Genomic DNA, 26,145 nt, shown 5'->3' on the forward strand with positions numbered 1-26,145 from the left:
ACACGGTAAAACATTCCGGATCAAATTGAGCTAAAAAGTACTGACACTCACTTTTTACCGTAAAATCCATTTTTACCGGAAAATTTTTTGAGGCATAAGAAGTCTGATTTACTGTAATTTTTGCTGTAGTATTTACTGTAATTTAATAAATATTAATGTAAAAATTTTGGTATAAAGTATTACTGTGGATTAGGTCTTATGATAAAATGGAATTTACAGATAATGCACTCAGAATGTCGTTACTCTTTACCGTAATTGGATTTTCAATTTTTTACAATGCATACCATGCATACAAGCTGTTTACAGTGTAAGAATATAAATAACAAAATAAATTGTGTCATCAATATAGTTTGAAACTGATTCTTTTTTCTTTCACCGTGTTTATTTTATTTTCACATATAAACTAGAGACTTCCGTAGTACATTTCGTAATATATATAACACAAGGTTTAGACCTTATCAATGTAAACAGAGACAAAACGTGATGTTCAAAATTGTTTTGAAATCTTTTTTTTCTCAAAATTATAAAGTCAGTAAAACTTTGGAATAAAAAAATACTACTATTAATCTAACAAATTCCCTAAATCAAAAACGATATAATTTATTTTTTGCATAGTTTTTCATTAAAATTAAGCAAGAAAAATGAAAGAACATCAAAATACTGATCGGATTTCGTATATTCAGACAGAACATTACCTGTTTTACCAGTTATTTTTCTTCCGGTTCCTTACCCGGAAATCTTAAATGGACGCTATACCAAAGAAGATATCAGTAAAGAAAATTTTCATCTTTCATCTCCATGACTAATCTAGAATTTAAAATCTGGAATATATAAGTTCAGACAAACTTAAAGTAAACAATGAAGTTTCTAACACTGAAAATATATTTTCCAGATATCAAAATTAAAACAAATTATGAGAACTTAGGATGACGCAATCGGAAAGTCCTCTTCCAATTATTTGTTTGCATTTCGATATTTTGAGAATCTTTTTTCAGAGATTAAAATCTCGTGGCTTGTTCTAGGTTCACCTGAACTCACTTTTTCTATACTTCAAATTCTAAATTGGTTATGGAGGTGAAACAGAATTCGAGATGAAAAGTTTCTACCGAGGTATAGTGTCCTTAAATGGAATTTCTTTTTAAATAAAATGTGTCTTGTTTCAGAGGGCCAAAAAGTACGCAGTTTGAGATAATTAAAAACTCTCTTTTTCTTTTTAATAAATAATTTATATAAAATTTGTTTCTTGAATTCGAAAATTGATATAAACTGTTCTTACTTTAGAGAAATTTATGTTTCCAAATTTTGAAAGAAAGAAGTTATCGTGAAGTAATGGTGAAACGCGTGCATTCGGAGCAAAAAAACTTTCCATTCAGTATCTATGAGCAAAAAATATTTATTTAAGAATTTTTAGAAAAAGAAATATTATAACTACAATCAATGAATCAATAATAAAAAAAATTAAAAATGCTAAGACTATCACTGTCACTCTTAAAGCAAAGAAATTGATGATATCTTTCAAAAGAAGTTTATTTACGTTGAATCAAAATTGGTTAAAATTTCGGAGCGAAAAGTTTTTCTTGCATTGTTTAAAATACATACGCAACTTGCATCATCATTATTCATAAATCACTAATTAAGATTAGAGCACTCTTTGTAGACTTAAAGTTTCGAAAATTCCATTGATGTTAAATCATATTTTAAGATAATTTCTGGTGGTAGGCGTCATTAAACAATTGAAATTTGTATTGCAATCCAACACAGAGCAAAAATTAAAATTTGAGTTCTAAAGTTTTTCAGAAAGTTGTTCAGTTTTCAAAGTCAAGATTTCAACCTGTTTGTAAGTTAATTTAAAATTTATAAATTCACGTTACATTTATGATAAATGGATTTTGAAAAATCGTAAGTGCCTCTTCTCTCTTTTTCTGGAAATCCTACATATTATTAAAGCAATTTATTTTTAAGGTTGAATTTTTAATTATTTTTCCACATTCTAAAAATCATCATCGCTTTCATTTTAGGTAATGACTCAGAATATTCGATTTTAAAGTTATATAGTGAGAAAAAATTAATAGATATAAAAATTGACCTAAACAACAGATAAAATCTTGAAGAAAATGGTTTTAAGAAATTGGTTTTCATCATCTTTTGGTAATCAAATTTAATTCTTGAACAATTTCAAAGCAAGACAATAGCAATCTCAACTCAAGAATAATTTCGCAACAAAAAAATTAAAAGCTTCATTTAAGAAAAATTTCGCCAAGGGAAAATTGCGAATTTAATTTAAGAATAACTTTGTTACAAGAGAATTGCAAAACTCATTTAAGAATAATTTCTTAAAAAGAAAATTGCCAAATTAATTAAATATTTTTAAGCTTAAAAGCATATTGAGATCTTAATTCGCCATAACATTTCAGCTAAAATATTTTTTTTAAATCTAAAGCCAAAAAGATTTGACTGATTTAAATAAATCCGCCATAAAACTCGCTCGAACAAATTTTAAAAGAAGTAAAGATAAAAACATTGATCATACGTTTTCTTGAAAAATATCATTGAAATCATAAATGCTTTCTACAACACAATGTATGTAAATATTTACTTAATTTTTTGAGAAATCTGAAACTTTCTCTCATTAACAAAAGTTATTTTTATCTCAAATTAGTCACTAATTGAATTCTTAATTGTTGTTTCAATTAAACGAGCACAAGTATTTGAGGACATAGAGAAAAATTTCTCGCAAAGTGAAAAATAGTGGCAGTTTCTGCAAGGGACCACCCAAAAAACAAGAACTGAATGATTATAGTTATTTGACATTGAATCATTCTTGGAAACTCGGCAATATTTCTTGAAGTTGAATGAAAACAAATAATGAATAATAGAAGCAGAAAAAATATATGAAAAACTGCATTCATCATCTCTCCATTACCTTTAAATCTTTCACAATGTTTATTGTTATAACAATAAACATTGTGAAATCTTCTTTAAAAGAAAGTGAATGAAAATGCGTGCCTTACAGAGGAATAGAGTTCATTTTGAAATCAAGTGATGCATGACTATTGTCAATAAATAAAAGAAAAAAGGGGTCAACCATCAAACTTGACAATAATTTATTTAAATGGACAGCTTTGTCCACACCTTTTGTTAGGTCCTAAGAAATGAACCATTAGTAATTGCTTAGATTTTCGGCCTCCCGGGAGGAAATAGTCCCACCCACGCCAACACCTGTGAACCAAATTTCGTGGGAGTTGGGAGGGGGGGGGCGTTTCACCGAAATTCTTATCTTTGCAATTTTTTGAGCAAGCTGTGAAGCTTATTCAGTTAAATGGTCCTTAAAAATTAAAGGCAAATTCAGTCAAGAATTAACTAAAAATATCGTTTCGAAAACAATTTGTAGCTTTCGGTGCAAAACTAATTTCAGATTTGAAATCAGTACATTCAAATTTGATAGGATAAATTACTCGTATGAATGAAAGAAAAAGAGTCTTCCCCTGCTTAATTTATTTTCGGTTTGCATTAAATGTAAGAAATTCATATTTAGCTTTAAATGGAATAAATTCTTTAAACATTTTTGTGCTTTGCGAATATAATTCAAATTTGTACACTAATAATAGAATTTCTACTACATTGCACTAATTTATTATCACAAAAAGTAAAGTAAAAAAGAACTTTTTTGTTTAAAACAACTGTAAACTGTAAACTATCTTAATGTAGAGCGCAGATAAATGCACTGTGTCTTCCTTTAGACTTCTTTTCAAAAACTCCTCTTCTCAGGAAAAAATATGTAACTTGTTCTTCTAATTATGTGGGGTACTCATAATCCAGTAATTATAGTCGCAATAGTTTAATCAGGAGGTCAAAATTTGGACTTTGTTATAATAAATTCACTTTCGCGCATTTCCTCATGCAGACGGAACTAATGAACCAAGTTAAGAGATTATTTTTCAAGTCCAAAACTTGTATATGCAATGATAATTCCATGAAGAAAAAAAATTTGTATTTATTTATTTGTCTGTCTTGATATTTAAATTTATGGTCAAACAAATTTTGAATAGCAAGATATACAAATATTTACACCATACAGCATGCTAATTTTGCGAGACAGAATCCGAAATTTGAAAATGGCGTATTTAAGGTAACAATTGGCGTAAACAATTGGCGTATTTAAGGTAATTTCTTTGAACTATTAAAAATGTCATTTAGTAATTTCTTTATTTATTTATTATTATTATTGAATAATATCATTTATTCAATAATAATAATTATTATTGAATAATATCATTTATTTATTTATTTGTAGTGTGCCTAAAGGTAGGTGTAAAAACTGTCCGATCAAAGCGATTTGCAAAATCAGGTTTGCCCTAATCCTTCATTCAAGTTGTTTTCCACGTGCAATTGCCACCCTCGCGGAAAAGATACTTATACAGAAAAAATCTCGAATTCGATCTCAGTAAGTCGTTTTGGTATGTAATGTATTAGATTAAAATTAGTTCTGATGCTCCATTTATTAATGCCTTCTACAGATATAATCTAAATTTCATGATCATGGGGTCAAATTGTAATAGTTCATTTTTCATGAGTACGAAAAATTTTTTTTTGAAAAAACTGTACCGGCAGCAGGTGTGCCTGAAACTTTCCTGTTTTGTTAAATATTTTTCCGCAGTTTTGTTTCGTTAAGAAAAAAAAAATTCATTACACAAATTACACTTCTTATTTCTCCAGTGATCTATTTTTGCGTTTTGCATTTTCCCGTGCTCTTACAGCAATTTTATTTAATACTTCTCAGTTGATTTATTTTTGCGTTTTGTGTTTTCCCGGATCTTTACAGAAATTCCATTTCTAATGTTAATCTATTTTTTAAGTTTTGTATTCTCCAGAAACTTCTCAGAAATTCAATTTATTTTATTTCTATGGATCTTTTATTTATGTTTTGTATCTCCCTGCGTCTTAACAAGAATTTTTTGTACGATTTTTTTTTAGAAATGTTATAAAAAATTGCTCGCATGTTTTTCTTAAACAAGTGTGAAGGTCGAAACTAAGTGACTACAAAACTAAATTATCTTGAAAAATCCGAAGAATCCATGTTTTCTCCCTGATGAGTTTTGTTTCAAAAGACTTTTGAACACTTTTTTATGAAAATTGTCTGTGTTTGAAAAAAATTACATCCCTACCTGGTGCTGGTTCCTTTTTTTAAAAGAATAAAACAGAACATAAAAATTCGTTTTGTTTAGCTATTAAGCCTAAAAAATTAAAATAATAATAAATGCAAATAGCATAGAATTAGTAAAATCGTGATCAAAAATTAATACTCTCATACAAGACGTTTTATACATTCGTAGATTTTAGCTTCATATAATTTAAAAATTTCAATCTTATATTTTTTTTAGAATTTTTAGCCGCATACCTTTGTAGAATTACCTTGCATCAAAAAATGCAAAATCTCAAGACACTCGAAAATTATTTAAGCAATTTTATTTTTACATGAAAAGAGAAAGTATGTTATTGGTTCTGTCCTAAAAGCGGGGAAAAATATGCAGTTTTTATTTATTTTTCAGAATTGTATAAAAAATATATATAAATTTTTTTTTTAGATTCAGTTGGAGGTACTGAACTACTACCATTATTAACAATTACTACTGTTTAGTAACGGTTAGTTTTGCTTAAAATTTAGTAAATTTTAATTTATATATATATATATATATATATATATATATATATATATATATATATATATATATATATATATATATATATATATATATATATATATATATATATATATATATATATATATATATATATATATATATATATATATATATATATATATATATATATATATATATATATATATATATATATATATATATATATATATATATATATGTGTGTGTGTGTGTGTATATGTATAATTTTTTTCTATTTTCTACTAAAAATTTTTCACAACTTTACTAAGATATTATTATATAGTAATGCAGTAAATTAAACAAAGCGAAATAAAAATAATAATTCTTAATCTTAATGGTTTTTAAAGGGGGTTTCTGATTGGATATCTTTCAGCCAATTGTAAAAAAAAATTGTTTGCTGTTAGCAATTCTATGGTATTTCTCTTTCACATTTAATTCAAGATTTTAATCGTAACAATTTGTTTTACAAGTTAATGATAAAAAGGGTTTTATTAGTTAATTTTCCTGTTTAGACGTCAAATACCGAGTAACGTGTCTGAAAAATATGTTTCTTATCCAAGTCTCAGGCTCTGGCTAATCCCAAATGTCCCGAGCTCGGGTGGGCTGGGTAAAACATTTCTCCTTCTTGGACCTCCAAAAGGAAGACTAAATTCATTTCTTTTCTGTAAAGATGTCTAGTCTAGATGTCTAAAAAAATCTTAAATTATTTAAAATTTAAATTGTTTTAACTTTTGTTTTCTATAAAATTACATAAATGTTACTGCCCAAACAGATGTTTAGTAACGTTGTGCAAAGTTAATTCATAATAACAGCTTTGAAAATTTTATTGCAAATTAATTGTAAATTTTAATTGGTTGAACTTGGTTGAACTTTAAATTTTAATTGGTTGAATTGGTCGCCCGGTGGCTGAGCGGTAGCGCTTCGCGCTGTCGTGCCACAGGTCCTTGGTTCGATCCTTGGGCCGGGAAAGGCCGACTCAGCCTTTCATCCCTTCAGTGGGTCGATAAAATGAGTACCAAGCATGCTTGGGAACTAACACTGGGGGTTCCGCGTTCGGCTGACCACCTGACCGGAACATATGCTCCTGCACCCCAGAGCCCAAGGTCAAGAAAACTGAGATGGGCACAGTCGGCCTTGGCCCTCTTAATGGGCTGTCGCGCCACTGAGTTAGTTAGTTAGAACTTGTTATGAAAATAAATATAACTTATTTATTGATTAATAATTGCATAAAGATTTTAAGTTACCACCGTTTTCAGCATGTCTTTCGTTAAAGTAAGTAATCATGTAATGAAACAGAATTACATTGTATAAGAAAAGAAGGCCACTTTTAGTTTTAAGCCTTAAATTGAGAATAATAGTAGAAATAAACTCATAATAGTAGTTGAAAAAGCATTAAGAAAGAATTATAAATAAATATTACAAGTAAATATCTTAAATAGATTAATAAATAAACAATTTGCAAATTGAATTACTTTTTAAAGTATTTTACACTCAGAACTTCCTTCTTCAAATTTTTATTTTATTTATTATGAAAAAAAAAATGCATTTCAAATTATGCTTTGCAGTGCAACACGGAGAGCAATTTCTAAAACTTAATTAAGCTCTGAAGAAATCATAAAATATTGAATACTAATTAGCTTCATAGATATGATTAAGATATAAAAAGTAGTTTTGCTTTTTATTAACATATATTTTGTATAATGTATTATACATATATTTTTAATTTCTGTGTTAAAGAAGGATTTTTTTCTAAAATTGCTTACTTTCTCTATACATATTTCTTCTTTTGTTACCATCTTTTTTTCTTTCTTAACAGTAATGTATTTTTAGTGATTTAGATATGAATTTTTTTTGTTATAATAAAACAGATTTAAAAAAAAAAAAAAAAGATATCATCTAACGATGAATTAACAACAATTAAATTTTTTTTTAAAGTTAAAAGGTTAATAAATCCTAGACAGAATATTTGAAATCTATAAAAATATGAAAATAATGTATTATGAAAGTTCATTAAGACATCTTACACTAGTTACCAAAATTCAGGAGTTCAATTTTTTTAAAAATAAAAACACTATATTTAGAAATGCACTTTAAAACTACCTTTTGTTTCAAGTCCTAATATTAATGATTTATCAAACTTTTTAGATTTTATGTAATTCTTTACGTGAAATCTAAAGTTTAAAAAAAATCATAAAATCTAAAATTTTAAAATCAGTAATTCCAGATGTGATTATCTTGTGGTTTGTTAATTTAAATGCATATATAAAGTTGGAATATGACACTTCAATAAGTTCTTGAAACAAGTTGTTTTGTAAACAAAAAAACTTTGAAATAAGCAGTGACTTGTAATTTAAGAGAGTTTTGATTTTATTATGATTTTTAATTTCAGGATTTTATTTGTACTTATTTATTAAAGATGTACTAAAACTAGCTTAGAAATTAATGCTATCTTGAACTTGATTCCATTTACAAACATATATTGATTATTTCACATTCATTATTTTGCTTCAGGTACATAGTTACCTCTAAAATATTTAACTCAAAAATGAAGAAAAAAAAATTGTTTTTAAAGTTTTAAAATATTCACTGATTTAAACTAACGCTGATTGCAATTTTTTTTTAGAATATTTTTTCAGTGTTATTGTTTGTATTTATTATTTTTGATTCGCTTTGCATTCAGTCCTTTAATAAAATCCTGATTAAATTTATGCCTTCGTCAATTTAAAATCTTTCAAATTTATCAAGGGAAAAAATGCTTTACTTACCACTATATCTTAAATGTCATGTAAAAAAAAATGACATTCTTTGCTTTAAAATACCACAATGTTGTTAATAATAATTCACTGTACATAAATTGACAAAATACATAAATTGACAAAATGGTAAAGTTTTATGCAAAATTTTATTTATTTTAACAAAGATATGACTCAATTTACAATCCTATAAAAAATGATGCTCAACAAAACTAAAAATTTGCATAGTGATTGACAAGTTAGAAATTGAATGTAAAATTTATAAAAAATTATACTAAAGAATTTTTTAAAAATACAATAGATCGTACTAAAATCGAAGGGGATCTCACCCCGTGCAGGTGATCGTCATGAGTGAAATTGCATTTAACAACTTCCATTGAGCCTCTCAAACTCTACATTGTCGTATATTACATCCCCCTCAAAAATGGCAATAGAATCAGTGCAGTCAATTAATATGAATTCGCCATCAATTAAGACATCAGGATCACTGGACTCGGCTTTATCAGAAGACTGCATGTCAGATACTGGAGTAAACCCACACACTGGACAAGAAACATTGTAGTAGAACCAATTGTGAATACACTTATCGTGGAAACAGTGACCACAAGGCAATTGTTTCTCATCCAACTCCTTCAAGGTATTCAAGCATATGGAGCAATCAATGTTGAATTCGTAATTCAGAACAACGCTGTCCAATATTTCTTTTTCAAGAACCTGCAGGTCAATTGATCGCTGGGAGCGAACTCTTCTTCTACGATGAATTGGCTTTTTAACTCGTCCTTTGAGTACACTATGAATTTTAACTGCAGGCCCATAATAATCCGATTCTGAAGTATCATCAACTTGGGTGGAAGGCATATGTGTATTTGTAACTATTATGTTAGGCGTAGGAGTGCTATGTATATCATCATCATCAGAATAAGAGTTAGGTACTTGATTGCTATGGTTTTCAAATTTTCGAAAACATACAGGGCAAGTATCACTGTATTTTAACCATTTGGATACACACGCGTTATGAAAAAAATGCCCACACGGCAAGAGATGTGGCCAGTCAAGTTCGATATTTAAGCATATAGCACAATTCATACCTATCTCATAGTTAGCGACAGAGTTCCGCGATATTTCTTCTTCGATGAATGAATTGTCAATTGTACGGGGTGCACGGGTTCTCCGCTTCGGTTTGATTCGTTTCGTATTTGTAGTCTCCACCATTTCGGAAATCTCATTCCTTGGTCGACGGTTCGAATCCCGAATTTCAAAGCGACTTGGACGTCCGCAACTCATCATGATGTGAAGTTCTGTGTTAAGGCTGAAAAAAATAATAAAAATGTAATGGATTTAGCTTTTTTTGATTTAAAAATACTTAAAATATAAATACAATTGTGGTTGACGAAACAAGGAACTCCCTAAGAAAATTTTTTTAGAAAAACTTTGAAATCTAGAATATATTCCGGATAAAATGCTTTCAGAAATATTTGAAAAATTGAGAATATGTTTTAAATAATACATTCGCATATTTTAATCAACAAACAGTTGTAAACATTGAAAAAAAATTGAATTTCTTAAAACTGTAGAGGAAGTTAAGAAACGGGGACTATGTCGTGGTTTTAGGAAAGTTTTAAAGAAAAATATATTTATTTGGAACGTGAGTTTTTTTCACGAATATTATATCTGTTCTAAATAGCAAAAATAGTCCCCGTCGCGATTTCCTAATTCCTAAAATCAAAATATTCTTAAAGCATTTCTCCTTCAATATTAAATGGTCTTTTTCTTCTAAACAATCAAAATTTATTATATAGCTATGGAAAAAAAAAGTGAGCACGAAACATTTATCTAACAGTAAAAAGAAAATTGGAAACCAAAATGTAGTTACATTTAAAATGGTTAACTCAAAATTTACCCTTTTCTAATAATTACATTTAAATTTTCCTCTACGGTGATGAGTCATTCAGATCCATTTTTTAGGGTCATTTTTCAGTACGTTCCAAATTCAGGACGTAATTTTTGAGTTCGATAAGAGTGATATTACATAAAAAGTTTTATTTATGTAATATTTAAAGTGAGTTATTAATGTTCTTAACCTCTCGATTAAAACACTCAGGGTTTCTAATAGGTAAAACAACGCATACTCTTTGAGTTAGTTATTCGTTGGAAATTTGGAATGAATGTTTAACTCATTGAAAAGTAATAGCACTATCAATTAGTTAAACTCTGCATTTTGTGTGTCAAGGAAGCTATCTGCCTTTATTTCTATACTTCTTTTGATTTTTGACTCAAAACAATGCATAAACAATATAAATAAATAATATAAATAATAATATAAATAAATAATTAAATATCAAAAATCTATTACGAAAATGAGAGAAAGACAAGAATGGGTATACTGAATGCAACACATTTTATTTGGCTATCGATTTCACATTCAATAAAGGATAGGCCAGGAGTGACAATTATTTTACAAAATAACAATACCGTTCATCATTAATTCCGCATTCAAGAATTTTGTAAAAATTAAAAAAAAGAAAGATCTCAGTCGTTTTTTTAAAAATATCTTGATTTATTAGTCCAATGATTTAAGTTTGGAAGTCCTTGAAAAAATTCAAATTAGAGGTCAACTAATTATTATTTTCTGACTCCAACCAATGATATTTTGGATATTTTTAGTAAAAAAATTTAAATTTCACGCTAAACTTGCTGAATAGAACTTTCCAATGCTTCCTTTTTTTAAACTTTTTAGCTCAATTTTTGTTTATGCAAATTTTATATTTGCATCGACATTTTAAAGAGTCAAATTATAAATTTTGACGCCACTAAATATTTAACGAAAAATACCCTTTAATATTTTGGTTTTAAGGGATGAGGCATTTGAGAGGGGAGACTAGTTCTGTTAGTTAGAATAATTCTAAAAGTAAGGAAAGAACTGAGTTATCATTATTTGCATTAAAATTAAAAAAGTTTGACCCAAGAATCGTGAAATTATTATGAACACAATATACTATTTAGAGTGAAAATTATATAAGAAATTTTTAACATTTTTCGAGAGAATTTTTTTTCTCCACTCCGCAAGAGTATAGAAAAAAAAACTGAAATTTTTTTTTAAAAACTCAATTTATTCCCTCTCAATGTCCTTTTCTGACAAATAAAATTAAATAGTAAACTATACATAACTCAAATTTACTGTTTTGCAAGAAAACTAACAATTTATGGTAAAAAAAAAAATATATATATATATATATTCAAGTAGTTTTCAAAAAAAATCCTTCAGCTTTTTTTTCCGTTGTATTTGATCGCCTATCTACCAAATAAAATTAAAGTAAAATAAATTATAAATACAACATAAATGTGCTTAAATAACATTCAAATAATAATTTATGTAAATTAAAAATCTAAAATTGGAACTAATAAGTTTTAGGAATATATTTTGTTTTGGATGCTAATTTTTTTTTAAAAAAGTGCTCAATATGGTGCTCAATTCAAAATTGCTGGTTTTGGTAGGTTAAAATTTTAAATAACTTCTGAACCATTAGCTTTATCTCTTTTGTTTATGTCTCATTTGATATAGTGTAAAAATCTACATAGAAAATGAAATATAATTTGTATAGGCAGGTATTTTAGACACTAAAGTAGGCACTATCAAAACTTATATTTCTTTATTATTCATGTGTATTACATTCTTTATAATTCCAAAATTGCAATCTATTGCCTCATAAAAAATAAATTCAAAACGACATCTTGCTGGTCTTATAATATATTTGAATTTTCCTCCTCTTTTTAAAACCCTCTTCTCTCACAGAAAGATGAAGATTGCGGTTAAAGAAAATTCAAAGAGAAAGCAAAATTTAATGTATTCGACATGCCACAAATTTAAAACGATTTCCAGCTGTTCTCTAATTGCCCCAGAATACAACTATTTTATTGAACAGTCCAATTTACAGCTACTAATTGTTTTTCGACATTTTTTTTTTTTAAAAAAAAAGACTCCTTTTTTTCTCTTCCGTAGTATGTAAAAGCAATAAAATTTTTACTTCAAATGCATTAATGACTATTACATACATAAATAATACACATTAATAACAATATTGTGAAACATTAATAACTATTTTTTTAAAATTTATATCATTTATAAATACACAGTAATCGTTGTTTAATTTTCTTAAATAGTCTCTATGTAATTATTTAAAACTTACGGGAAGCAATTCAATTCTAACCAGATAAATTAAAGATTACTGTATAAATTTAAAAAAAAAATGTTGAACCGATTTTGTTCGTAGAAAAATAATTTCTAATCTGAATGCCCAAGGACTAGAATTTTTTCTTCTTCTGGAAATGTCATCATCATTTCTCCTCCACTGCGAATCAGTCTGTAAATAACTCCATTTTAATTTACGGTAATATGTACCAGCACTCAGGGGTCAGTGCTTTTTATCGTAAAATCCATTTTCACAGTAAAACTTTAAGGCACAAAAATCTGATAAACAGTAATCTTTACAGTTACATTTAGTATAAAATCACTGGCTTCATAATTTATAAAATGATAAGGGCGATATTCAAAATTTTTTTGATCTTTAATTCGTGTCTTATACTTCAATTCTTCGCATATTCTTCAGGTCTTTATTAATTTTTAATTTAAATTGGACATAAAACGTTGTTTCGATCTCAAGAAAAAATAACATTTGGTAATACTATGCAGTTACGTAAAATAAATTCTGATTAGCTCTTATCGGGGACTTATTTACATTCCATTTATGAATTTCTGTAAAACTTAAATCATTACTATAATTCTAATAAAATAAAATTAAAGGCCATTATTTCTCATCAATTTGATCTTAATGATTCTAAGAGGCCATTATAGCTTATTTAGTATCTTTTTAGTAAAGAAATATTATCTTTTTCATTGCAACGTAACAACTTAAATGCATGGATAAAAATTGACAATTAAATTGACTGACTGTTATTTAATAGCAACATGAAATCTGTTGTTATAAAAAGTATCAGAAAAAACGTACTCATTTAAATGAAGAAAAAAAACGCAAGTAAAGAGTAAAGAAAATTAATATTAATGCAACAAAATTGTTTTTAAAAATATCGTCCGTAAGTTACCGAAATAGAAAATTTTGATCATACATTATAGAAATAAGTTCATTAAATTTGAATGTAACTATTCTAATAACTTGTATTATTAGTGAAATAATCCTTTGAAAAAAATCGAATTACTTCAACAAATTTAATTGATATGAAAAGCATGCTAAAACTACCTACAATGGACAAGTATATACTATACTATAGTATGGATAATACTCGCCCGATGGGTTTACTAACAATTAGTTAAATTATTAAATTGACAAACTCGAAAAATATAATTTTTTTCCTGAAAAAGTATCTGAAAGACTATATAACTACAAGCAATAAAGTTTCAAAAAAAGTTTATCTAAATACAACACTTGATTACTTTTCTGAGTAAAAAACTTAACTTGTTAAAAAAATTGGGTTGCAAAAAAAACCTCAAGCAATCTATCCTCATTTTTTTAAAAAGTCATACATGTTTAAATTAACAATTCATGTGTAAATGCAGATGGAAAATCAATTTTACAAAAAATAATAAATAAATAAAAATTACACAAGTTATGAATTTTGCTAACGTTTTAAATGCTACTTTGGATAATGGAATAAAACTCAATCTTTATAGATATATTAGAAAGTACGATTACATTGAATAGTACATAATTAAGTTTGAACACAATACGTTTAACAGTAAGTTGAATTAAATATTGTTTAAATGCTGAGTAGTGAAATAAAATATGAAGACAAAACAAAGAAATGAAAGGACAATGACAACGTTTGTATAAAAATTAAGAAATAACTAGAAGAACAATAAGTGGAATAAAACCAATTTGTTTAAAAAAAACCAACATAATATCATTTAACTGAATAATATTTTGTAATATTAATTTTCATAAATTCTTTAAAAAATATTTAGAACTAAACACTGAGTTACTTAAATTATCCCCTTTAATACCATTTAATTTCATTCTAATTAACAAAAATCATTATATTTCTATTTGAAAATAATTGAAATGAAATATTGAGTCACATGCGTAAATTTAACAATTCTCTATTTAACCTCACAAAAATGTCCCCTTGAAATAAAATAAAAAATGCAGCAAATTAATGAATTCCTAACACTTAAATGTAAATGAATTGATAACTCAGCGTATACAAAATGGAATAAAAGCTACCTAATAATAATACACCTCAACATTCCATTTAATTAAATTCTTTTTAACAAAAATCAGTCTATATCTAATAAAAAATATTTCATATTAAATATTGAGCCAGCTACGTTTAATTTTAATACCCAAATAAATTGAACAGTAATTTATTTTAATTCAACTTCAAAAAAATTTACCCATTAAATGAATAACTGAGAGTATAAAAAATGGAATAAAAGCTATATTTATAAAAATATAGCACAAATTACAATTTAATTAAATTCTAGCAAACGAAAATCAGTGCATGATAAAATATTTAAAATTAAATATTGAATTATACTTATATAAATTTAACTGCACTTTTATTTTAATAAAAACATGCCTCTCAAATTAAAAAAAAAAAGGCGCGAACTATAATATTAATATACTTAACACTGAAATATAATTTGGTGGATAACTGGGTGGATAACTAACAAAAGGGAATAAAAGCTATATTTACAAAAATACAATACACCGTACAATTTAATTAAATTCTAGCCAACAAAAACCAGCACAAGTTTCTTTAAGAATATTTAAGATTACATATTGAACTATACCTATAGGAATTTAACTGCACTTATATTCGATTCATCTTCACAAAAATATGACTCTCAAATTTAAAAAAAAGAAAGTCATACTATAATATTAATATTCTTAACAATTAAATATAAATTGATGGTTAACTGAGGGTGAACAAAATGGAATGAAATCTTCTTCTATATTGCAAAACAAAGGAGTTTTCTTCAGAAAACAACCAAGCTATAAATTTTGACAAAACTTTAATAAAAAGTAGCAAATAACTGGGAAAACTTTTAAATATTTAAAGTTAAATTTAAATATTGAGTTACCTATATAAATTTAACAGGGTTTTCATTTAATTTAACTCTGCCAAAATACGTCCTTTAAAGTTTAAAGAAAAACGCTGAAAATTCAAATATTAACATACATAACAAATACGTATATCATGGTGTTTAACCGAGAGATGACAAAATGTAGTGAGAACTACCTTAGTTAAATTCTCTCTTTTTTTTAAAAAAAAAATCAGTCCATTTAAAAATATTTCGCTTCAAGTATGGAATTACTTAAATTCAATATTAATACCTAAATAAATTCAACAGCAATTTATTTTAATTCAACTTAACAAAAATTTACTAACAATTTACAAAAAATTTACTAAAATAATTATATCCCTAACACTCAAATATAACTTGGCGGGACAAGCTAAGATAAGAGAGATAACTTGAGAGTGGACAAAGCGAAATAAAAGCCATTTTTATAAAAACAGAACAAAACATGCTATTTAATTAAATTCTATTTAACAAATTACCCTATTAGTATCTAAATTTAATAATACTTGAATAAAATCAACACAGTATTGTTTTTTAATTAAACTCACAAAATTTACCCCTTAAGTCAACAGAAAAAAACATTAATTTTCCTAAATGTAAATACATATTCGAAGATAATATGAATTGGAGTTATTATAAATATTTCATTTAAATACAAATTGGCGATTAACTAAGAGTGGCTAAAATCGAATAAAAGAAATTTTTATTAAAATGCAATGAAACGTACAATTTAATTTATTTCTATTCAACAAGTATCAGTATAAATTTATTTCAAAAAATTTCAAATGAACATGAGGCTACTTAAATAAATTCAAAAACAATTCATCTCAATTCAACTTCATAAAAAGATACTCTTTAACTTAAAACACCGAAGATCTGATTATTTTAACAATATTGCAGACGGTATAAACAGAATAAAAAAAGATTTTAATCTTAAAATCGATAAACAGATCATAATTTCAATAAGCCCACAAATTCAGTAATAAAATTTAATAATTTATAAACTCACAAAAATTAAAACAAACCATTTAAATGTACTTACCCTATTTGCGATCAGGATGAAGACGTTAATTATTGCTGCAGAATCTCGTAGCTGATGCTCCCTATTTTGCTGAACTATTTTACGGATAAAATTGAAAATGTTTCTTCACCACAAGATGCTTCTCAGACGATTTCTGAAGACCAAATGGTCAAGACTTTCTAAGAGATGTACTTTCAATACTTCACGAATACCAATTAATTGCACAATAGTTCTTATCTGTTAACTTCTAACCAATCGGGTACACACCCAGCTTTATCCATGTAGAGGCAGTACCCCCCCCCTCCATTGAATACAGTTTTAACCCCGTTTTAACAATAAACTTCATTTTAACACCATATTACCCATTTATGAGAAATAGACTGATAAAGAATTCTACAAGAGCTGGAAAGGAAATCGAAGTGAAACCTGGGTAAGGGAGTATGAGAAAGGAATACTTGGACCACCATGATTTCCACCCTTTTTTACTTCATTTTGTATTTGAATTAAATTATTTATATTATATTTGCTTGACCATAACTTAACAGAATTTAATGATGGTCATCCGTCTTCGGATTAATGTCTTTGGAAGAAAAAGACAAATAATAATATGATATCTCTGCCCTATTAAATATGAGGAAAATGCACAAAATCTTTAAGATCAATTGACGAAGTATTTGCAAAAATTAATTTAAAACAATAAATCTTTTTAGTTTAGATCACGTCTCAAATTTTGACCAATTTCGTATCAAATATAGGAAAAAAAATGAAAACAAACAAATTTTCATTTCGATATTTTTAACTATCGTAATAATTAACAAAAATATCAGAATTACGCGTTTTTAAGAAAATTAAAGTTTAAAATTTTGACCATTTAATTTGCATCAGATATAAAGAAAAAGGAAAAAAATCATTTCAATATTTTTTATCTATCAGGGTAATTAGCAAGAAAGGCAGTATTGCTAAATAGCCCATCTTATCAAAATGAAAGACGCAAATTTTGACTGTGTGTTTCAGATCAGACGTAAGAAAAACTAAAAAAAGTTCACTTGGATATTTAATAATTATCGGGATAATCAGGTAGTAGTTACCCCAATTAAGTTCTGCTAAATAAAAAGTTTGAAACAAAGATGTAAGACTCAAATTGTAACCATATGTTTCGGACCAAACCGAGGGAAAAACTAAAAAAAAAAACTCACTTAAATATTTTGCAATTATTGGGATAATTAGGTAGTAATTATCACAATTAAACTTTTTTACGAAAAATCTTTTTTGTGTGTATCTAAAGTTCCATAAATTATAAAAAATAAATAAAGAATATTTTTTATTTATGCAAAACTTAAAATCATTGATAATTACATTGTTAGAAATCTCATCTAAAACTTTAACTAGTATAAATTTTCCATGTTTTCTTTTATTTTCATTTTAATAAAAAGCAATTTTTTTACGTATCAAGATATTGAGTAATGTATTCTATTCTTATACTTTAGATGAAAAATAATCAAGCAAATCCTGCCGATGTTGTAAACTTCAATATCCGAATAACATGAATCGAAAAATTTAAAAGCCTTAAAAATATATATATTTTTATATTTCTTTACTAAGCGTAGTAAATTAATTTTAATATATATTTTTCCTAGTTATCAAAAATCTATCCATGGCAAGAATCAAAAATTTTCATTATAGGATACTTCCTAATTTCGATATCAAAATGTTCTATTTCGTTACGTTACGTTAAATAACATTAATAGTTTAAAAATAATACTATTTTTTTAACTCTTCAAATCAATAACAGCATATTGGCATTCTTAAGATACTAAATAATATATAATAATAAATATAAAAATAGTTGCTACATACAAAGACGGAAAGAGAGATAGAAAAATATAAAATATTTAAGTATTAGTACATAAATTTATAATACAACTTTTGTTTATGATAGTTTCCTTTTGCTATTTAGTAAAAAATTTTATCTCATTTCAGAACGTGTTTTAAAACAATTGGATATTTAAAAAAAACATGTCGTTGGTTTAAAGCATCAATAATTTTATTATTCATTTTTTCTATTTCCTAATTTTTTTCTATGAAAAATAAAAGCTATTTATGATTTCTATATGTAGATCATTTTACTTTAATAATTCTATTTGTATAGGGGAGAGGGGGGACATGTGAACATAGTATGTTTTACCAATATGATTTAAAATAAAAAATCTGGAAAATTTTTCAATTGATGGCAGTACTAGTTCTCTCTCTGCAAAACTTTCAGAACAATGAGACATTTTGTTGCTCGATTCTGACAATTTCTTTGTATCAGCTGGTGTTGTATATATTATAATCACTCGCTTCTGCAAGTGAAAGCATAGTACAAATCAACTAATAAACTAAAATTAACTATGGCAGACCATTATATGAGGTAATTCAGGTAAGTTTATGACAATTTTTTTTTTACTCAATTAAAAATTCTTTATTTTTCAAGTTAGGTTTAAGAAGGATGATGGCTTACTTGTGAACAAAACAACTGGGGCAGATGTGAACAGTTCACATGTGCCCCTACATAGTACTAAGATTATTATCCTCAGAATATTATAAGTTTAAAAAATATGCATGCATTTAAAATTATTATTATTTAATTTTCCATATTTAATTTATTAATTTCTTCTTAAAAAAATTTTTTTAATGGTTAATCGCGCATTACGCTTATTAACTGATACACCTGAGAAAGATAGAATTGCTAAAGCTGCAAATGAAAAGATAGAAAAAAATGAAAAAAAATCATGACAGAGTATTAGAGAAGAAAGAAAAAGACCCATTACAACTCCTGAGGAACATGAAGTTGCGAAAAGCCCAACAGCAGAAAAATTATTGTACAGCAAAAAATTATTTTCTTATTGACAGTACTGTTGCACAATTTAAATTCACATAGCAAGCTACGACCCCCTCAGTATAATGCGTATCTATATCTGTTATATTAAAAATTTCTTTCCTTGGAATATGATGATTGCTTTGTGTTTTTAATCTTGTTCATATGTTCCCCAAGCATGTTCATATGTACCCCAGCCATGTCACATGTGCCCCCAATAAGGGCACATGTGAACAATTGAAGTCATTTTTCTAAAATATCATAAAGTAAAGAAATATTTTATTGAAAAATCTCAAAAAATTCCATAAGACGAAGAAAAGACTATTTAAACATATAGATTTCTTCATTCTGAGAAATTGATAATATTTTTTGAAAAATGAGGAAATAAAAAAATTTGCTCACATGTGCCCCCCTCTCCCCTATACCTTAAATAACATTTAAAATGTAGCTTTACTTTTCATCTTAAAAAATAAACGAAATTTAAAGGCATAGAAAGAACACCTTTTAAAAAAGGAGTTGCAATATTTACATCTTAAGAAGACCACCTAAGCGTCACAGGAAACTAAAACATCATTGTTATTTGAACTAAATAATTTTGGGGAAAATACCACGTATCTTGAAATTGTAGGAAAAACAATGATGAACAGAAATGTATGGGGAACAGAGTTAATAATTTCTGAATTTACTTTCACTCATTTGAAAAACTATAATTGTTACTGCATAATAGCATTCTTCCTTCAAAAAAAATTAAAAGAAAGTATGAATCTGAAATAGGAATGAATCATTGGAAAGTCTTGTAAGGAACAAAATGTCAGAAGAAACCACTAATCAAATATTAAGTTACTAAGTAAATATTAATTACTTAGTAATAATCAAATATTATTACTAAGTAATCAATCATTACGCATGGCAGATCTCCCAGCGAGTGCTGGTTTAAAATGCAGTGAATTAAGGGGTTATTTCCTGCTAGATGTCACTTAAGAGGACGCTGTAACGTGGGACAAACTTTTCATTGCTATAACTAATTTAAAATTTTCTCCCCTCTATAACTAATTTAAAATTTAACGTATAAAAAAAACAAGTCCAAGAGAACTATAAAATTCATAATTTTTTTTTTTAAATTCCATCTACTTTTAATTTTAGTTTTTCTATTAAATGTGTGGTAATAGGAACTATAATTTTGAAAAACGGAATTGTATGAAACCGGTACCATACTAAAGGAAAAAATTATCGAATGAATGGTTTAAATACCATATGATTATATTTTAGTACGAAAATAATTATTTTTCCACCAGAATGGCATTTTCAGACGAATACTTTTCCCATTTAATAAAAAGAATTCAAGCTGCTAATGATTTATATACTTGACTACCTGCCTATCAGAATGATGTCTGCTCTGTGAACTTAATTTCAAGTTGAAAATTTCAAATTCATTAATAGCAATAGTAAAATTGATTACAGCATTTATCATATTTTTCTATAATTGTTTTAATTGAACAAGAACTAAATTTTTTAATTAACAGAAGAGTTTGAAAACATAAGCGCATTCGTTTGATTCATTAAATTTAAAATTAAAGATGAAAAAACTTTTGAAAGTTTACTTATTTCTTTGTTTCTTTGCTGTAAAGTTCATTTTAAAATATATAGAACTTTTTTCGATAGGTATTGAATATGTATTTTCCTTAAGGAATGATCATTAAAATTAAATTATAATAAGCATTCTATTATTTATTTAAATTCACTCTCAGTTTTTAGTTGGATTCCTTTGCTCTTCTTGATTCGTAACTTTCTTAACTCTCACTCTTTCGATACCTCTATGAAATATAATTTACGAATGCAATTTTTTTCTTTCGTGTTATTCCTAGGCCTTCAATACTTAAGAGAATATAAATTTATAGCTATTCAGATAAGAAAAAACAGAATTTTTTACTATTTTAACTGTATACCCAACAAAACTTAATTTAAAAAAAACAGCGATAATAAATTTATTAAAGAACAGTTGTGTCATGTTTTGATATAGTAATGCTTCCATTCTTGTGAATTTGACCATAAAAAGTTGAGATAAAAGCACTTTGATTTTATAAGTATCATTATAAGTAAAAGTCGGTGTACCTCATTTAATTTTAATTAAATAACAATTAAAAAATATCGTAATTCATTGCTTTAAATTAAAAAACATAAAATTTCAGGTGCAAAGATGAATTGTAGATTTTGCATTTAAAGTTGACCGCTTGAGGGACACAGAAAACTTAAGTATTATTGTCAGTCGGCCATATCCCTATCATTCGGACAGCATCGCAGAATTCATGGCCTTTCATCCCCAGTTTTTTCAGAATGCCGTTTTTTTTAACTGGAACTCACTGATAGTTAAAAGACAGGAAGGGGGGATATACGTTACCCTTAACTCTATTCAAAATCATAAGTTTGCGGAGATGGAGCAACAGGTGTTAACAAATTGCTGATTACCACAAAACTACACGCTTCTCAAGAAGAGAAGTTTAGCACTTTTGGCGATTAATAAACGAATTCTACTTTTTTATTTTTTCTCTTCTCCCCAATGATATCATATAACTGAATAATTATAATATTTTGATTTAGCTTTACCATTAAAAACTATTTGCAGTGCATTAGTTTTGAAATGTTCTACTAGTTGATTTTTTTTATTCAATTCGTCATTGCATTATTACTTCTCCTCTAATGTAGGTGACTTAACAAGATCTAAAGAAAGAATGGAGCAAACAATTTCAAAGCAATTTCGAAATATTGATTTTGTTTTAAAATTACAAAATTAGGAATCAATATTTTTTTAAAAAATGCAAAAATGCTTTAAAAGTGAAAAGACCTTCGTAGCAAATTATAAACTCAAATAGGAAGGGAATGATTCTAGTGATTCATTGTTGAATAATTTTTTTCTTAACATGTATTTTTTCATCTTAAATCCTTTTACGTTTTCATCGATATATTATGTGATTCAAATTTTAACTCAAATATGTTTCGCTCTTTTCAAATTTAAAGCTTCGGTTAAACATACTTAAAATTTATACTTATATCATATCTTTTGTACATTGAGACAAGATTCTCAATGAGTAAATATGGTTAATTAGCATTATTAAATAGAAATTTTTTCTAAAATGATCATTATTTTGTTATTACTAATTTTTGAGTTACAAAGTTTCAAATTCTATCCGAAAAATACATTAACGATTCAAAGGCAGGAAAAAATTCCAAAATCAAGAGTCAAAATTTGATCCTTGATTCCGGAAGTTACTTAGTTTGGCATTCATCAAAATCACAATTTTATAAGCGTCTTATAAAATTATTACTTTAAATTCTTCTTAATGTTCTTAGGGGTGATAGGAATACATTGTAATTATTTGGAGCACTTTCCTGGCATTCTTTGTACCTTTTTCTCGTCGTAATCAAAAAAGGAAGAAAAAAAAACTCTGTTCCTTCTGAAGATTTCTTCCTATGCCACTAAGCGGCAACGACATTTAATTTGAAGCCTAACTAATACATCAAATGTTATAAAACTTAGTTCAAATTCAGCTTTTTTAACAGTATTTAGATGTTGCATCCAATCCAATTTTAAATAAATTACATATGATGCACCTTTTTCTTCAGAAAATATAGAATCGATTAATCAATTTAGAAAATTAATTATTTTTCTTTTGCCATATTGTGCATTTTAAGCATTTGGTTAAAGTGTACTCCATAGTAAAGGGTACGAAGCAAAAGATCGTTTTAAAGAAAATAAATTTATTATTTTCTAAATAAAAAATAAGCGAAAAAAAACAGTTTAAAATAAGTTGGAGTACAGACTCCAAATAAGTAAACAGGAAAATATGCGTGTTCATAAAGGTAAACAAAATTGTGATTGCATATACGTCATTTTCTTCACCCAAAACTGTTTCTAAACATCGAAAAAGGTTCGAACAATATCAGGTGGGCTATGATATGCGTTTTGTAACCATTATTTACTTCAATGTAACTTGAAAAATTTAAGTATTAGGAACAAATTTGGAAAGTTTATTTAACGTTTTTAAACTTCACTTACTTGTAGTTATTCAAAAATTTAAGATTTTGCTTTAAAGATTCATTTTTCTAAAGGCAAGAGTTTTTTTGTAATAGCAATCTTAAAATCAATAATTAGTTTTATACAACAAATCTACATTCTATACTTTCTCTAAGTTATTATTTATTCTAATTCTATAAGTTTTCTTTTGTATGAAACTTATTCTGTTTTTACATTTCTTGAAACATAACATGTGTGCATACATGATTTCAGATTTTTGTATCCCTCTGAAATTTCATTACATTTAATTACATTCATTACATTCCAACTCTCTTTAAGTAATATAATAATTTCCTATTAGTTTATCAAAGGAAAAAAATAAATATCCTTTTACTATTTAAGGTTGACATTTTAATTTTTTTGCTTTTTTGAATAATTATAAAATATAAAATAGTAAAATTTTATTCTTTTAGCAATGAAATAAATTTATTTATAATACTATAAAAGTAACGTGCAATAAAAATTAATCATAGTGTCTTGTCAAAAATTAAATGTAAACATGAAAAAAACTAACTATACAATAAGAACCAAATAACTATACATGTACCGATATCCCATAACATTTTAAGCTTAACAGTGTACCTCTCTTTAAATAATGTAATAATTTCCTATTAGTTCATCAAAAGGAAAAATGAATATCTTGAAAAAATTAAAGTTGACATTTTAATTTTTTTTATGTTTGATGGAATAAGTATAAAATAGCAAAATTATAATATGGTAAAAATTTATTCATCATTTAATTTTTTCAGCAATGACATGAAATTAATTTTTATTCCAATAAAATTAATTAGCATTAAAAATCAATGATAGACTTTATGTCAAAAATTAAATGTAATAATGAGAAAAAATGAATATACAAATTTTTTTTACAAAAATACAGACGATAATACTCAAATCATAGGCGAACTAATCGTTAAAATGACGTTTAAACACTTTCACTGAGACTCTCAAACTCTACATTGTCCTGTATAACATCTCCCTAAAAATGGCAATAGAATCAGTGCAATCAATCAATATGAATTCACCATCAATTATGATATCAGGATCACTGGACTGTGGTTCATCAGGTGACAGCACGTCAGAAACACCACATACTGGAACACAGTTTTTCAGAAAGACACTATCCAATATTTCCCTTTTAAGTGCCATGTGTTCAATCGATTGCAGGGCTCGAACTTTTCTTCTGCGATGAATAGACTTTTTAACTCGTCCTCTGAGTACACTACGAACTTTATCTGCTGACCTACAGGTATCCAATTCTGAAGTATCATTAATTCGGGTGGAAGGCATATGTACCCTCGTATCCAAAGCGTCAGGTATAGGATTTCCATGCATGTCATCATCAGAATGAGAGTTAGGCACTTGATTGGTATGAACTTGATTTTCCCAATTTCGAAAACATACAGGGCAAGTATTATTGTGTTTCAACCAATTGGATACACACACGTTATGAAAAATATGCCCACATGGCAAGAGATGTGGCCAGTCAAATTCGGTGTTTAAACACAGAGCGCAGTCCTCAAAATCACTTAACTCATTGCTTCGTACAGATTTATGCGATGCCTCTTCTTCACGTGGACGGCATACAAGAGCTCTCTGTTGGCGTTTGATTCGTCTTTTACTTGTGGTACTGGCACTTCTTACAGGTGCATTTGTCTCAGCCTTCAACGTGTTTGAGTCCTGGATGTTCTTGATCTTCTCTGGTGTTTCAAAAATAATTCTACGATACGAATTTCGAATTTCCAAAAACCTTGAGTGACTGCAAGTTGTCATGATCTAAGATATTATTCAAAGCCTGAAAATAAAAAAAGGGTACAATTAAAAGTGGGAATATAAAATTTCCATTTATTAAATTATTTTTTCCCTTGCTATGAGCAAATTCCTAATTGAAAATAAGGCCGAAATGTTGATTAATTACTAACATAATCAAGCTAATAATTTACTAAATTAGTCATTATTTAAAGTTTTTAATTTATGTATAATATTTATTACATTTACAATTTTCCTCTATGATTTATTCGCTAATTTCAGTTATTTTTATTTGTTTACTAATTTCAATTATAGTAAAATTTCAGGAAATCTGATATTTTAAATTCAAAATGTTAATTGCATAATTTTTGTTAAGCAGCAAATTCTTTTAATGCCTCTTAGCTTACATTTAGTATTTATATTTCAAACTATTTAATAAAATAAGTACAGATTCATTCTAATAAAAAAATTTATACTAAATAAAGATTTAAAGTACACTTGTAGTCCTGTCAATTGCCGATGAAACAATCTTTCGAGTAATTGGAATGTAATTTATTTATTAAATATAAATTGTTATGTACAAACCCAAGGAGATATAGATTCGTTCGATATTCAAAGTTGATAACTAAGCAAATTTTATCTATCTTTGACGGCGTTTGAAATTACCACGGAACTATTATCAGGCTTTACATGTTTGTCTAAATTGTTTCTAAGTCTTAGTGACTATAATCATTTCAAATGAATTTTATTAAACTAAAATAAAATTTTAAAGCATTTCATCAGCTATCCAAGATATGTCCAAGAAGAAAAAGCATTTAAAAAAAATTGATATTGTCCAGATAAATTACAGAAAATATGTGTGTTACTCTTTTAAAAAAGTAACGTAAAAATTGAAAACCGGGGACAAAAAAAGAAA

General features: G+C 26.8%; 2 protein-coding genes across 5 annotated transcripts in view; both read right to left on the bottom strand.

Moving 5' to 3' along the window:
* LOC147804095 (uncharacterized) overlaps positions 1-16,950 on the bottom strand; it is a 41,306-nt gene extending 24,356 nt beyond the window's left edge. The window contains exons 1-2 of one of the 2 annotated variants that reach the window (XM_087151923.1): positions 16,573-16,950; positions 8,582-9,743 (exon numbers count right to left, since the gene is read on the bottom strand). In XM_087151923.1, the coding sequence (XP_087008049.1) occupies positions 8,798-9,721 (924 nt within the window). In that variant the 5' untranslated portion in view covers positions 9,722-9,743; positions 16,573-16,950 and the 3' untranslated portion in view covers positions 8,582-8,797. Of the gene's footprint in view, positions 1-8,581; positions 9,744-16,572 lie in introns of those variants that run through there. The other variant, XM_087151922.1, reaches the window with a different exon arrangement.
* The window catches only part of LOC147804096 (uncharacterized), a 41,786-nt gene that overhangs the window by 10,024 nt on the left and 5,617 nt on the right, over positions 1-26,145 (bottom strand). The window contains exons 1-2 of one of the 3 annotated variants that reach the window (XM_087151928.1): positions 25,815-25,998; positions 24,563-25,275 (exon numbers count right to left, since the gene is read on the bottom strand). The exons of 1 other annotated variant lie outside the window; for it this stretch is intronic. In XM_087151928.1, the coding sequence (XP_087008054.1) occupies positions 24,563-25,253 (691 nt within the window). In that variant the 5' untranslated portion in view covers positions 25,254-25,275; positions 25,815-25,998. Of the gene's footprint in view, positions 1-24,562; positions 25,276-25,814; positions 25,999-26,145 lie in introns of those variants that run through there. One more of the 3 variants, XM_087151927.1, reaches the window with a different exon arrangement.

The sequence above is a fragment of the Parasteatoda tepidariorum genome, chromosome 9, assembly GCF_982258835.1.
Source record: "Parasteatoda tepidariorum strain Cologne lab strain chromosome 9, Ptep-v5.0, whole genome shotgun sequence".
Classification (NCBI taxonomy): domain Eukaryota; kingdom Metazoa; phylum Arthropoda; class Arachnida; order Araneae; family Theridiidae; genus Parasteatoda; species Parasteatoda tepidariorum.